Source organism: Hylobates moloch, unplaced genomic scaffold (assembly GCF_009828535.3).
Source record: "Hylobates moloch isolate HMO894 unplaced genomic scaffold, HMol_V3 SCAFFOLD_19, whole genome shotgun sequence".
Taxonomy (NCBI): Eukaryota; Metazoa; Chordata; class Mammalia; order Primates; family Hylobatidae; genus Hylobates; species Hylobates moloch.
This window is the reverse complement of record NW_026652294.1, coordinates 43,945,766-43,958,564: the sequence shown is the minus strand read 5'-3', so window position 1 is coordinate 43,958,564 and position 12,799 is coordinate 43,945,766. Positions and strand designations below refer to the sequence as shown.

Genomic DNA, 12,799 nt, shown 5'->3' with positions numbered 1-12,799 from the left:
CCTCTGTCACCCAGGCTGGAGTGCAATGATGTGATCTCGGCTCACTGCAACCTCTGTCTCTGGGGTTCGAGTGATTCTCCTGCTTCAGCCTCCCCAGTAGCTGAGATTACAGGCACATGAAACCACTCCCGGCTAATTTTTGTGTTTTTAGTAGAGACGGGGTTTCATCATGTTGGCCAGGCTGGTCTCGAACTCCTGACCTCAGGTGATCCACCTGCCTCGGCCTCCCAAAGTGCTGGGATTACAGGCGTAAGCCACCATGCCTGACCACGGAGCAGGTTTTGAACTACTAGCCTGAAGCTATTCTCCCGCCTTGGCCTCCCAAAGTGCTGGGATTACAGATATGAGCCACAGTGCCCAGCCTTAAGCAGCTTTTAAAAGCTATCATTTTTATTTTGAATACTTATGGAGATGGTGGTGTGATAATCTTTTTAGTTTGTAAAGCCCTCTAACTGTGTAAAGTAGATCCGAAGTGTTTTCCTGACCCTCACTGGGATGGTTATTTCAAGTAGAAAACGTTTTCACACAGTGGGTGATAATCTTCCATAAAAACTTTCATATTTGACGGGAGGCTGAGGCATGAGAATGGCGTGAATCCGGGAGGCGGAGTTTGCAGTGAGCCGAGATCACGCTACTGCACTCCAGCCTGGGCGACAGAGCGAGACTCCGACTCAAAAAAAAAAAAAAGATCCATATTTGAATGAAAACAGCTCAAGAAATACACCAATGAGCAAAAATATATGTAGTTTTGACCTAACTGAAGAAACCAAGAGGAAACTGGTCTACGTATGAAAATGTGATCCTGGGAAGTCAGGTGTCAAGATTTTCGAGTAGGAATCTATATGACTTGAATCTCCCCTACTTCCTGAATAAAAGTGACATCTTTCAGTATTTATTTAAAAAAATCATATTTCAGTGGAGCTTCCAGGTAAATTATCTTTAAAAAATCATATTTGAGTGGAGCTTCCAGGTAAATTATCTTCCTCCTTTAAGGGAGCTCCCTGTATTTCTAGCGGCTTTAACTGAAATCCCTTTCAGTGAGAAATCCTCATTAGCTACCTAAGAGGGGACTGGGTGTTTTTTTCAAAAAGCTGGTATTGGGACATCTACCTCTGTGATGTCCCTGGTCAGCTACAGTCTAGGAGTTGAAACATTTTGTATTAATTTTCTATCATTTTCTGGGTGCCTCTTCTGTGACAGTGCCACTCAAAGGGCTATTGATATATTATCAGGTGACTGAATTCTAAATGTATTCTGAAGTAGGAGATACTGTTATTGCTGTTATTACTCACATTTTACAGATAAGAAAGCTGAGGCTCTGAGAGATCAAGATCACGCAGCTAACAAATGAGCCAAGACTCTTGCTTTAGAGCTTGTCCTCTATTCTTGCTTTTCTTTCCAAAAAACACTACAATTTTGTTTTGTTTCGTTTTGTTTTGAGACAGGGTCTCGATCTGTCACCCAGGCCGGAGTGCAGTGGCGCGATTTCGACTCACCGCAACCTCCGCCTCCGGGCTTAAGCGATTCTCCTGCCTCAACCTCCTGAGTAGCTGGGATTACAGGCTCGCGACACCACGTAAAAATAATCAAGTTGTAACATGTATGCATACGAATTACAATGGAAATAAAATTAGCAAAGCGCTTATGCTAATGCTCAATACAATTGATTTCCTCACATTTAATCCTCACAACCACTACAACCACCTTAAAGTCAAACTCTGTGGGACTGAGGTACCCTAAGGACACAGTTCTTCTCTGGTAGGAACAGGGGCGTTTTAGCGAGACTCCAAACTCCTAGGACCCGCCTTCCCCAGGAAGGCTTTTCCTGGCACTGTGCTTCCGGAGGTCCCGCCCCAGGAGAAAAACAGCTTCCGGGAAAAATTGCGGCCGGGAAACCGGAACAGAACAAGGGGCGGGGCCGCTTGCGACGCTCTAGTATTCCTCTACTCTATGGTCGCTGCCAATTGACAAGTCCCGAGCGGTAAAACTCCTTTCTATTGGATGAACAGCCTCGCGTAGGCGGGCAGCTCGGTGCACGGCGCGCTGATTGGCTGGATCCGCCATGCGGAGCGGCTAGGTGGTGCACGGGGCACGCGGGCGTAGGTGACCGGCGGCTTTCTCAGTTTTGGTGGAGCCGGGCGTATGTGGGCGCTTTGCTTGCTGCTGCGGTCCGCGGCCGGACGCACCATGTCGCAGGGACGCACCATGTCGCAGGGACGCACCATGTCGCAGGGACCCGCCCGCCGCGAGCGGCCGCCGAAGGACCCGCTGCGGCACCTGCGCACGCGAGAGAAGCGCGGACCGTCGGGGTTCTCCGGCGGCCCGAACACCGTGTACCTGCAGGTGGTGGCAGCGGGTAGCCGGGACACGGGCGCTGCGCTTTACGTCTTCTCCGAGTTCAACCGGTCAGTCAACGAGCCACGCCCCGTCCCGCCGGGCCCTCGGTGCGGCGCAGCCTCTGAGCATCGGGGCACCTCCCAGGGCTTTGGCTTCCCTACTTAACACATGAGGTTCACTGTTGCGGGGGTTCGTGGAGTTATGGTGGGTGGGAAATCCGAGATTCTTTGCATCCATGTGATTTCCGAGGATCTGTGAAGAACTTCAGACGTGGGTCTGAGCGTCCTTTTCCCAACCTTTGGGCCCCGGCCTGGCTGGCAGCACTTTCGGAGCTCCACCCTCTTCCGAGCACCCCAAGGCCAGTGTGTCGTTGTTAGCGTGTGGGGTGGACAGATGTGGTGTGTAGCCGGTGTGGGGAAAGGACTCATTTTGTCTCAGCACCCGCACACACAGGCCCCCACTCCTCTCCACGTCTGCTAAGGAGGGCTCAAAACCCACCAGCAGAAATGAGGCTCGGTAGTCCAACATGGACTTTAATTTTTTTCTTTTTTTTTTTTTTTCCAGAGTCTACATTAAAGCATCTAATTGGTGTCAGAGAGTTTACAGAATAAAACCTGAATGTCTTGTGTAATGTTTGTCTTGTAGGTATCTCTTCAACTGTGGAGAAGGCATTCAGAGACTCATGCAGGAGCACAAGTGAGTCAGTCTCTTGCTTTCTGAGGGGGAGTTGATTATGGGGCTTGAAAGCCGAAATGAGAGGCCAGTTGTTTTTTATAGCAAAAGTGGTCCTTGTTCTGTTCATGTTATCCTGTTTAAATGTTTTCTCATTCTTAGGTTGAAAGTTGCTCGCCTGGACAACGTATTCCTGACACGAATGCACTGGTCGAATGTTGGGGGCTTAAGTGGTGAGTATATTCTTTGCACTGTCAGAGGCTGGTGGGCAGTCTCCGGGATTTTAACTGGCTTTACCATTTTTCCAAGTCTGGGGTGGGCAGCTAGACATTTTTTTTTTTTTTTTTGGTCAGTGGCGTGATCTTGGCTCACTGCAACCTTTGCCTCCTGGGCTCAGGTGATCCCCTCACCTCAGCCTCCCAAATACCTGGGACCACAGGTGTGCCCCACCACACCTGGCTTATTTTTTTGTATTTCTTGTGGCGACGGGGTTTTGCTATGTTGCCCAGGCTGGTCTCAAACTTCTGCGATCCTCCTGCCTCAGCCTCCCAAAGTGCTAGGATTACAGGCATGAGCCACTGCACCTGGCCTGGAATTCTTTTTATACCAGCCCAGTCAGCAGCAGCACAGAGCATTAAAAGCTGTGACTCAGAAGAGCGGATTTTAATATGGATACCACCTCTTTAAGTGTTACCATCCACTTAGTTTCTTGGGTTGCGGGGACACAGATTTGTGGCAGTAAACTGGAGAGTCTAGCGGTGGTGATTACAGTTAATATGTTTACCGCAGACGCCATTGGCACATTGGCAGCCACACACATACCCACCGTCCAGATTACCCTGTCATTTATGTCTATCAACCGGAAGGTCAGGATTGTGTTGCAGCCAAATTGTGTGGGCTTGGTGGCATGGACAGGAAGGAGTGAAGTGTTAGACCAGTCTGCCTTCTCAGGGCTGAGACTAGGGTGAGGCACTTAGGGTGCTAGCCCTTCACTTGCATGATTCCTTAAATTTTGCACACTGGGTGCCTTGCTGCTTCACCCTAATAACAGCTCAGCCCATTCTACAGGCATTTAAAGAATATTTGGTGTCCGTTACACCTCTAGCTGGCATCACTTCTGCTCTGTACGACTTCCCTGGTTATACTTCCAAAGCTGGAAGGTGGAGATGTAGATAAATAGCTGGATTAGTACAGGGTGCTCCTCTTGTTAGTGACGACAGGTCAAATTGATGAGAGATCTGATTTTATGCATCCTTTTTAGGAATGATTCTTACTTTAAAGGAAACCGGGCTTCCAAAGTGTGTACTTTCTGGACCTCCGCAACTGGTGAGTCTTTCCTGACACATCTTTCAAAAGCAACCTTTCCTTTTGTAATATCAGTAACAAGAATTTTCCTTTTTGCAAATCAGTCTTCTGCCCTCTAGAGCTACCTGGTCATTGAAACGCTTCCCCTTTCAAGTTAAAAAGACTTGCGTTCTGATTGACTATGTGACCTTGAACACGTTACTTTACCTTTCTGAGCTTTAGTTTATTCATCTATAAGATTACTATCATGTTTCATAGAGTTGTTAAAGATTGAATGATGTAGCAACACATATAAAGCTCTCGATCACTTTATTAGATGTATGTTTGGCACCAAGTAGGCACACAGGAAAGGGCAGCTTTTGTTTTTATTCAATAAATTTCTGACATCTTCTTACCTTTCAGTACAGCTTATTACACTCTTGAGAAGTCGTGTGTGCGTTGTTGAATATAACAGTTCATTTTCCAGTTCTTAAGAAGAAAGTCACCAAGACCTATTAAGTCTTTCCCCAAAATAACGTTTGAAATCCATCCATTTGTCTCTTATTGAGGCCTTCCTTATTTCTGTTTTCTACAGCTGTAAACTACAATAGCCTCCCATATTCATTCTCACCTTCCTGTAATCCATCTGCCACACAGCAGCCAGACAGGTCACTTTAAGACAGAAAAGTAGTGTGTCACTTGCCACCCTAAAGCCCTTCATGGGCTCCCCATTGCAATACAATCCAAAATACCTTGATATGGTCTACAAGTCCTGTAGGCCCCAGCCCCTACCCACACTTCCATCTGTACCCATCGCTGAGCTGCAGCTGCATGGGCTGACTCTTATGTCCCTCTGACTCTTGGCCACTTCAGGACTTTCACCCTTCCGCAAGTTCCCTCTGCCTCTTCTAATTGCTGCCTATATTGTTACTGAACCTTCAGGCTCAGCTAGAGGGTCATTTACTCCAGAACCGTCTCTTCTTCTCCAGACAAGTTGGATCCCAGCCCTCTGTATTTTTCATTTTCCTTGCAGAGCACTTAGCATAATGCCACTCAGCTGTTTCTGTTATCAGGTTTCCTTTTGTCTCCTCCACTGGCCTGATTAGAGCAAGGCCTCCGTCTCTTTTTCCTGCTATATCCTTGGCATCTGACATAATGGATACTCAGTAAATATTTGTAATAAATGATATTCAAAATACTTACTGAGCTTTGTTTTATGTTGATACTTATTGGTAACCTTTTAAATACTTGAGTAGTTGCTGTGTTCTACATTTGTTCAGCCATAACTGCTCATTTCTTTGTTTTTCATTAGGAAAAATACCTCGAAGCAATCAAAATATTTTCTGGTCCATTGAAAGGAATAGAACTGGGTATGTCTTTGTCTGTGACTCATTCTCTGCTGTTTCTAACTCATGTGTTCCCTGACCTCTCAAATTAGAATCCATTAAAAACATCAACATTAAACCTCAAAATCAAATGTTTCATCACCACGAGATGGGTTTTTTTTTTTCTTTTTTGTTTAGGTGGAGTCTCGCTGTCTCACCAAGCTGGAGTGTAGTGGCGCGATCTCGGCTCACTGCAACCTCCAACTCCTGGGTTCAAGCAATTCTCCCGCCTCAGCCTCCCAAGTAGCTGGGACTACAGGCGCACACCACCACGCCCAACTAATTTTTTGTCTTTTTAGTAGAGACGGGGTTTCACCATGTTGGCCAGGATGGTCTTGATCTCTTGACCTTGTGATCTGCCCGCCTCAGCCTCCCAAAGTGAACTACTACGCCTGGCTGGAGATGGGTTTTCTAAATAGTGACATTTTCTGTGTTCCCACCTCATGCTGTAAAAATAGGGGCTAGGTCGGCAAGAGTGATTAACAGCTGATGCGTGCCTGTGTACATGCTGTGTAGCATTCTCCATCCAGACAGCAGGGCTCATGCCTCAGTTCCAGAGGTGCTTCTCGTCGTTGAGTTGCTTTGAGTTGGGGGCGGGGGTGACGGGCTCCTGAAGGTTTTGTGGCCAACTTTGTACATTGAAATGCAGCTCCAGCTGGGCAGGGGGGCTTATGGCCTCTTGATGGGAAGAGGCCTCACTGAGGATGCTAGTAGGGCTCTTGTCCTGGCACTGGTGTGCATCTGTGGCTTGTTAATACTCCTCTTTTATAGAAACACTAATACTTTGTTTCAAAATATACATCAGCTCGTCTGGTTGAGATGATAGGTTCCCTGGCTTCACTGTTCTGTTTGTTAACTTGGGTCTCTGAAAGTTGAGTACTAGTTTCTTGTTTTTAAATTTTTAACGGATAGTCACCAATGATTATAATGTCTTTTCGTCTGGCTGTAGTAAATATAAATGGCTGACCAAAATACACTTTTATTTATTTCCTAAAAATGGTAATCTCCTTAGAAAGTCTGGTTTACGTGTCAGATTCCCACCATGATTCTGAGGCAATTCAGTTGCTCGTGGTTGGTGATCCTGCAGTTACTCTTCCCACACATCTTCACTAATGCAATCACTTTGCTGTTGTGTGGTTTTCTTATAGCTGTGCGGCCCCACTCCGCCCCGGAATACAAGGATGAAACCATGACAGTTTACCAGATCCCCATACACAGTGAGTATGAAAGCCAGATTTCCCAGGAGGAGGGTGTACGTCCTGAGTAAAGAAAACACGGCTGAAAATAGAAACTGAACACTTGCCGTGGGCACCCTGTTTTGTGTTCTGAGCATGATTAGAAAATTTAGCTGAGGAATTAAGATATGGCTCCTGCCCTGGCTGATAAACTTACGGATAGGCGCGTCTAACTCATGCCTAATGATAGTGATTATGCTTTGGAATATTAGATAATCAAGCACTGTTGGTAAATAGATTGCATTCAAGTTTGCACATTCATTGCTTGGAGGTTTTTTCCCACAGGCGTAATACCCTCTTGATCAGAGGATCATGAAGAGGTTTGCACAGATAGATTTTTTAAAATAATGATTACAGCAGCCTAAAAGAAGTGTTGTTAGGGGGTTAGAAGCTCCTGCAAATTCCGAAGTATCGGGGCCAGATGATGTGGTCTTAGCTTAGGAAAAGAGTCGGTCTTGTCCTTGAGCTTTTGGCTAAAGACATTCATGTCCGGTTTTACTTACGTGTGAAGAGAGTACCAAGCAGTAGGGTTATTTCCTTGTTAGTACTAACTAATGTGAGGCTTACCAAGTAGTGCTGATGGGTAACAGACCAGAGCACCCAGCAAAGGCCAGAGAAGTCCAGAACCTGGCGAGGAGATGAGGCTTACACTGACTGAAGGCAGAAGGCAGCAGGGAGGGGAGGAAGGTGCCGGAGCAGTGGCACAAGTGCTCCTAGGCCAGTGCTGTGATGGGCTGATCAGCACCCCCATTGCCTGGCTCGCTCCTCCTGCTCAGATGCCTTCTCTCACCTGACCCCTGCTGTAGCCACCCCCAGCCTGAGTTGCAGCCCCCTGTTCGTTGTCCATTTCCAGCACCCTGTTCTTCGCTCCATGGCATGTGACAGTTAACTTTCATGTGTGATTTGCATGATCGGTGTTAACATGCTCAGTTTTGCTGATCACTGTTTTTTCAGTGTCCCGCGGCCCTCAGTGGGTGAACTTATGTTCATTGTCGTTGCAGCTGTGCTTTAGCTTCTTAGAGCAGCGAATTTTTTTCCCTTGATCTTGAGCCTTAACTAAATGTAAAATGAGGCTCCTTCTGGAGCTAGGTACCCTTTGGGCCTGTGTGTTTTAGCGGGAGTGATGATAATAAATACACATGTCTACAACCCACATGCTGTTTACATAACACGTTGTCGAGGTGGTACTGTGGCCAAGGCTGTGAGCTAAGCAGAAACAAAGAGATTAATAGGACTGAAGTGCAGCCCAGAAACCAGGTAGGAAGTTAACTAACTAGTTATTTCCTAGTGTATAGTAAAAGGTGTGCTGATTTAATTGGCGTTCTGGCATTCCCACGTATGAACGTGTGGGCCTTGGCTGTCAGCTCGCCTTGTGCAGTATGTAATTTGGTGGTGTCTGTACTGACCAGGTGAACAGAGGAGGGGAAAGCATCAACCATGGCAGAGTCCAGAAAGGCCTCTCGGCAGTCTCAGTCCAGAGCGATCTTCAGACTCCGAGTCGAATGAAAATGAGCCGCACCTTCCACATGGTAATAGTATAAACAAAACAGAGCAGCAGAAAGGCTTGCGTTTTCTTAATTCTCTGCCTCGTAATGCTTGTAGGGAGTCATAATTACAAGAAAGCCACATGTGTAAACAGATACTTCTTCCTGGGCTTATTGTGACTTGGCCCGTGGGGAGAATGAGAAGGGTTGTTGTAAAGGTGGCAGCCTGGAACTTTAATAACGACCAGTCCACAGTTTTGGCCATCCAGGGTCTGGGTAGGCCCAAAACTGTGTTCTGTTTTCCCAGAGGAGAACAGGGCCTGACAAACAGATTCATTTTGTATTTTTCATTTGTATTTTTCATTAATGTAACATTTATGCAAATTTTCCATTAATGTAGAAACTATAACTGCTAAGCCAATGAGACAGTCAAATCAGTGAGAGGCTCTGCACATCTTCTTCCAGAATGACAGCCCACTGGGAAACGGAGTTAAAAGTCCAAGATGAGATGTAGCTCAGGAGTTGGGCCACGTCAGGAGTTTGTTGTCCTTAGCAGAAGGCCAGCATTGGCAAAGCTCGGCAGCTCCTCTTTCTGTCCTGAGGTCTTGTCTAGTGACTGAGAACAGGCTGACCCCTATGTGCTGTCTTTGTTTGGATGGCACTGGGTGAAGACTGACACCAGCATTTTCTCTGCAGGCCTTTGAACTTTTGTGTTATTTCTTATTATATGTGTTATAAAGCACATTACAATATACTTTTCTCTCTCTTCTCCAGTCCTAGGTGAAATGTGTCATTTAAAAAAAATCTCACTTGCCATTCTAAAGTTTTTCTGGTGAGAGTTTTGTGTTTTTCATTTACCCAAACACATCTCCACATAAGTAGGGAAAAAAAAGTCCTCTTGAGTATATTAGTGTCTTCAGCCTTTGTATTGGGACAGTAGCGTCCATTTAATTTTTATGTGAGGTGAAAATAGGTATTGGGTCATAATCAGTCTGTGATGTCTTGACAACTTTCACATTTACCTTGTGATAATCAAATGTGTTTTTCCTCAGGTGTTAGCCAGAGAAGAGGGGGCAGGGACCCTTCCCTGGTTGTAGCTTTCATCTGTAAGGTAAGGGAGCCTTTCTGGAGGGCTGTACTTGACTGGGGTCTTGGTCAGCGACCTCTGGTTTGCACTTTTTCATTAATTTGAGGGTAGGCGCTCCTGTTACCTGAGACAAGAAGAGATAGCAGATCTTCAGAAAAACTGATGGAAGGCTGGGTGCAGTGGCTCACGCCTGTAATCCCAGCACTTTGGGAGTCCAAGGCAGGTAGATCATGAGGTCAGGAGTTCGAGACCAGCCTGACCAACGTGGTGAAACCCTGTCTCTACTAAAAATACAAAAATTAGCTGGGTGTGGTGGCGCGTGCCTGTAATCCCAGCTACTTGAGAGGCCAAGGCAAGAGAATCGCTTCAACACAGGAGGCAGCGGTTGCAGTGAGTTGAGATTGCACCATTGTACTCCAGCCTGGGCGACAGAGCAAGACTCTCTCTCAAAGAAAAAAAAAATTTGATAGAAATGACACTGGCAATGAGCCTGCAACAAATATTACTACTGACCTTTCGTAATTGTCATCACTTGTAGGTTTCAGAGTTTAGATGCTCTGTTTCTCAAAATAACCCCATACTTTTATTTCCTTTTAAATTTTTTTCCAGTGCCCTGTCAGTCAATCTTGGCTCACTGCAACCTCCACCTCCCAGGTTCAAGTGATTCTCCTGCCTCAGCCTCCCAAGTAGCTAGGATTATAGGTGCGTGCCACCACACCCAGCTAATTTTTGTATTTTTAGTAGAGGCGGGGTTTCACTATGTTGGCCAGGCTGGTCTCACTCCTGACCTCAGGTGATCCACCCACCTTGGCCTCCCAAAGTGCTGGAATTACAGGGGTGAAGCACCGTGCCTGGTCCATATTCTTTTACATTTGCCAATGATTGGTCCTTTTAGAATTCAGAAATTATTGAAGGCAGCTGTGTTTGTTTTCCTTCAACTCCATCAGGCCTTTATTCAAAGTCTTTTAACTCTTGTTTTATTTCATTCCCCTGCAGTAGCTAAGGTCTAACATCAGATTAATTGGAATATTAGCTAGCATTCACAAAGGCCTAGATCTGTAACTCTGAAATTGGTCAAATTCCATTAAAAATTTTTGTTACAATAAGCTGTTTGTGAGATTTGACTAGTGGCTTGTTTTTAGTAGAATTTTGCATTAAAATTTTGTCAATACAATTTGCAACACATTTGTCTAAATATGTGAAAAGATTTCATTGCCTTTTTGTGGGCTTAGATTATTTTTTAATGTTGATTTTGAAATATATTTGGAATTTTTATCTAAATTCTAAAACCTACAAGTGAAAATAATAATGAAAGTAAGTAGTAATATTAGTGGCAAGATCATTGCCAGTATCGTTTCTATCGATTTATTTGAATAATGTGATTTTCATAAAAGTTAAGTACTATTGTTAACAGGCTTATTACTTGTATGTTTCTGAGTTTTAGACAGCAAAATCATTTTTTAAAGTTTTAAAAATATTTTATTTTTGATAATCTATATTTATACTCTGATTTTTAAACTGTTTTATATGGTAATCTTTAAATCATATTCCTGCTTTCCTGAATAGGTAACAGCATGATGAAAAGTGACAAGCTCACTTTTACACACTCGGGCAGTTGCCCTATTATCAGGCAGCCGTTCCTGGGGGCTGCCAGCTGCCTGCCCTGGCTTTTCCATCTCCTTCCTTGCTGTCTTGTGCGGCTCCTTCTGAGGGCTGCTGTCACTGGATTAGCCTGTGTAATCCCTTTCCCCTCTTCTAATTAGTTTGCTGCTCTCAGGTGGGATTTTGGAAAGCAATAAAGCTGAGCTAGGTCAAGTTCCAGGAGTCTCTTGGCATGAGGACCTGAAAAACTCCTCTGTTGGAAGACCTTGGCTTTGGGCAGCTGGTGCACTGTTGGGGCGTTATCGGCTGCGTTTTGGCTCTTATCAGTCTTCCAAATACTCTGCATTCCTCAGAGAGGAACATATCTCCATGGGTTGAGTTCAGCTCCCAGGGAGATGGGTTTCCCTGCCTCAAGTCTGCAAGTACCCTTTTTTTTTTTTCTTTTTTTGAGACGGAGTCTCGCTCTGTCACCAGCTTGGAATGCAGTGGTGCAATCTTGGCTCACTGCAACCTCTGCCTCCCAGGGTCAGGCAGTTCTCCTGCCTCAGCCTCCCGAGTAGCTGGGACTACAGGAGCGCACCACCATGTCCAGCTAATTTTTGTATTTTTTTAGTAGAGACGGGGTTTCACAGTGTTGGCCAGGATGGTCTGGATCTCTTGACCTCCTGATCCGCCTGCTTTGGCCTCCCAAAGTGCTAGGATTACAGGCGTGAGCCATCATGCCCAGCCTTTTTGTTTGTTTTGTTTTTCTGAGATAGAGTCTCGCTCTGTTGCCCAGGCTGGAGTGCAGTGGTGTCATCTCGACTCACTGCAACCTCTGCCTCCCAGGTTCGAGTGATTCCTTGCCTCAGCCTCCCGTGTAGCTGGGATCACAGGTGCCTGCCACCATGCCTGGCTAATTTTTGTGTTGTTAGTAGACACAGGGTTTCGCCATGTTGGCCAGGCTAGTCTCGAACTCCTGACCTCAAGTGATCTGCCTTCCTCGGCCTCCTAAAGTGCTGGGGTTAAGGAGTGAACCACCACATCCAGCCTTCAATTACCTTTTGTTTATTTTATTTATTTATTTTTTGAGACGGAGTCTTTCTGTGTTGCCCAGGCTGGAGTGCCGTGGCGCAATCTTGGCTCACCGCAACCTCCTCCTCCCAGGCTCACGTGATTCTCATGCCTCAGCCTCCCGAGTAGCTGGGACTTCAGGTGCCCGCCACCACACTCGGCTAATTTTTGTATTTTTAGGAGAAACGGGGTTTCACCATGTTGGCCAGGCTGGTCTTGAATTTCTGACCTCAAGTGATCCTCCTACTTCAGCCTCCCAAAGTGCTGGGATTACAGGCATAAGCCACTGCCCCCAACAGCAAGTATCTTTTAAACATAGAGACATTTAGTTGCCATCCTCAAACCCATTTGGGTGTTGGAGAGAATGTTGGGTCGTGACATGCTTGTTAGTTATCTAAAGATGTCAGCGATCAATCATCACTGTGATGTGCACACTGAAGCTGTAATCCTTCATCTAGGATGATATTTTTTAAGATGGAAAATTCTACAACCCTGAGAATAAGGATTTCAGATCCAAATTTGAAACTCAGCCCTACGAGTAACTTTTTAACTTCTGAGAGTTAAAAGAAGGTGCACACAGTTGATGAAGTTTTTTTTTTTTTTTTATACTTTAGGTTTTAGGGTACATGTGCACAATGTGCAGGTTTGTTACATATGTAT

The 12,799-nt window shown here is 45.6% G+C and overlaps 1 protein-coding gene across 8 annotated transcripts in view; it reads left to right on the top strand.

The window, feature by feature from the left end:
* Positions 1-2,061: 2,061 nt before the first annotated feature.
* Positions 2,062-12,799, top strand: part of ELAC2 (elaC ribonuclease Z 2) — a 70,590-nt gene continuing 59,852 nt past the window's right edge. For 6 of the 8 annotated variants that reach the window (XM_058431877.1, XM_058431875.1, XM_032139105.2 and 3 more), the window contains exons 1-8: positions 2,062-2,405; positions 2,983-3,033; positions 3,172-3,242; positions 4,271-4,335; positions 5,606-5,663; positions 6,827-6,895; positions 8,323-8,442; positions 9,450-9,508. In XM_058431877.1, coding sequence (XP_058287860.1) covers positions 2,143-2,405; positions 2,983-3,033; positions 3,172-3,242; positions 4,271-4,335; positions 5,606-5,663; positions 6,827-6,895; positions 8,323-8,442; positions 9,450-9,508 — 756 coding nt within the window. In that variant the 5' untranslated portion in view covers positions 2,062-2,142. The other 2 variants (XM_058431879.1, XM_058431880.1) reach the window with 2 other exon arrangements.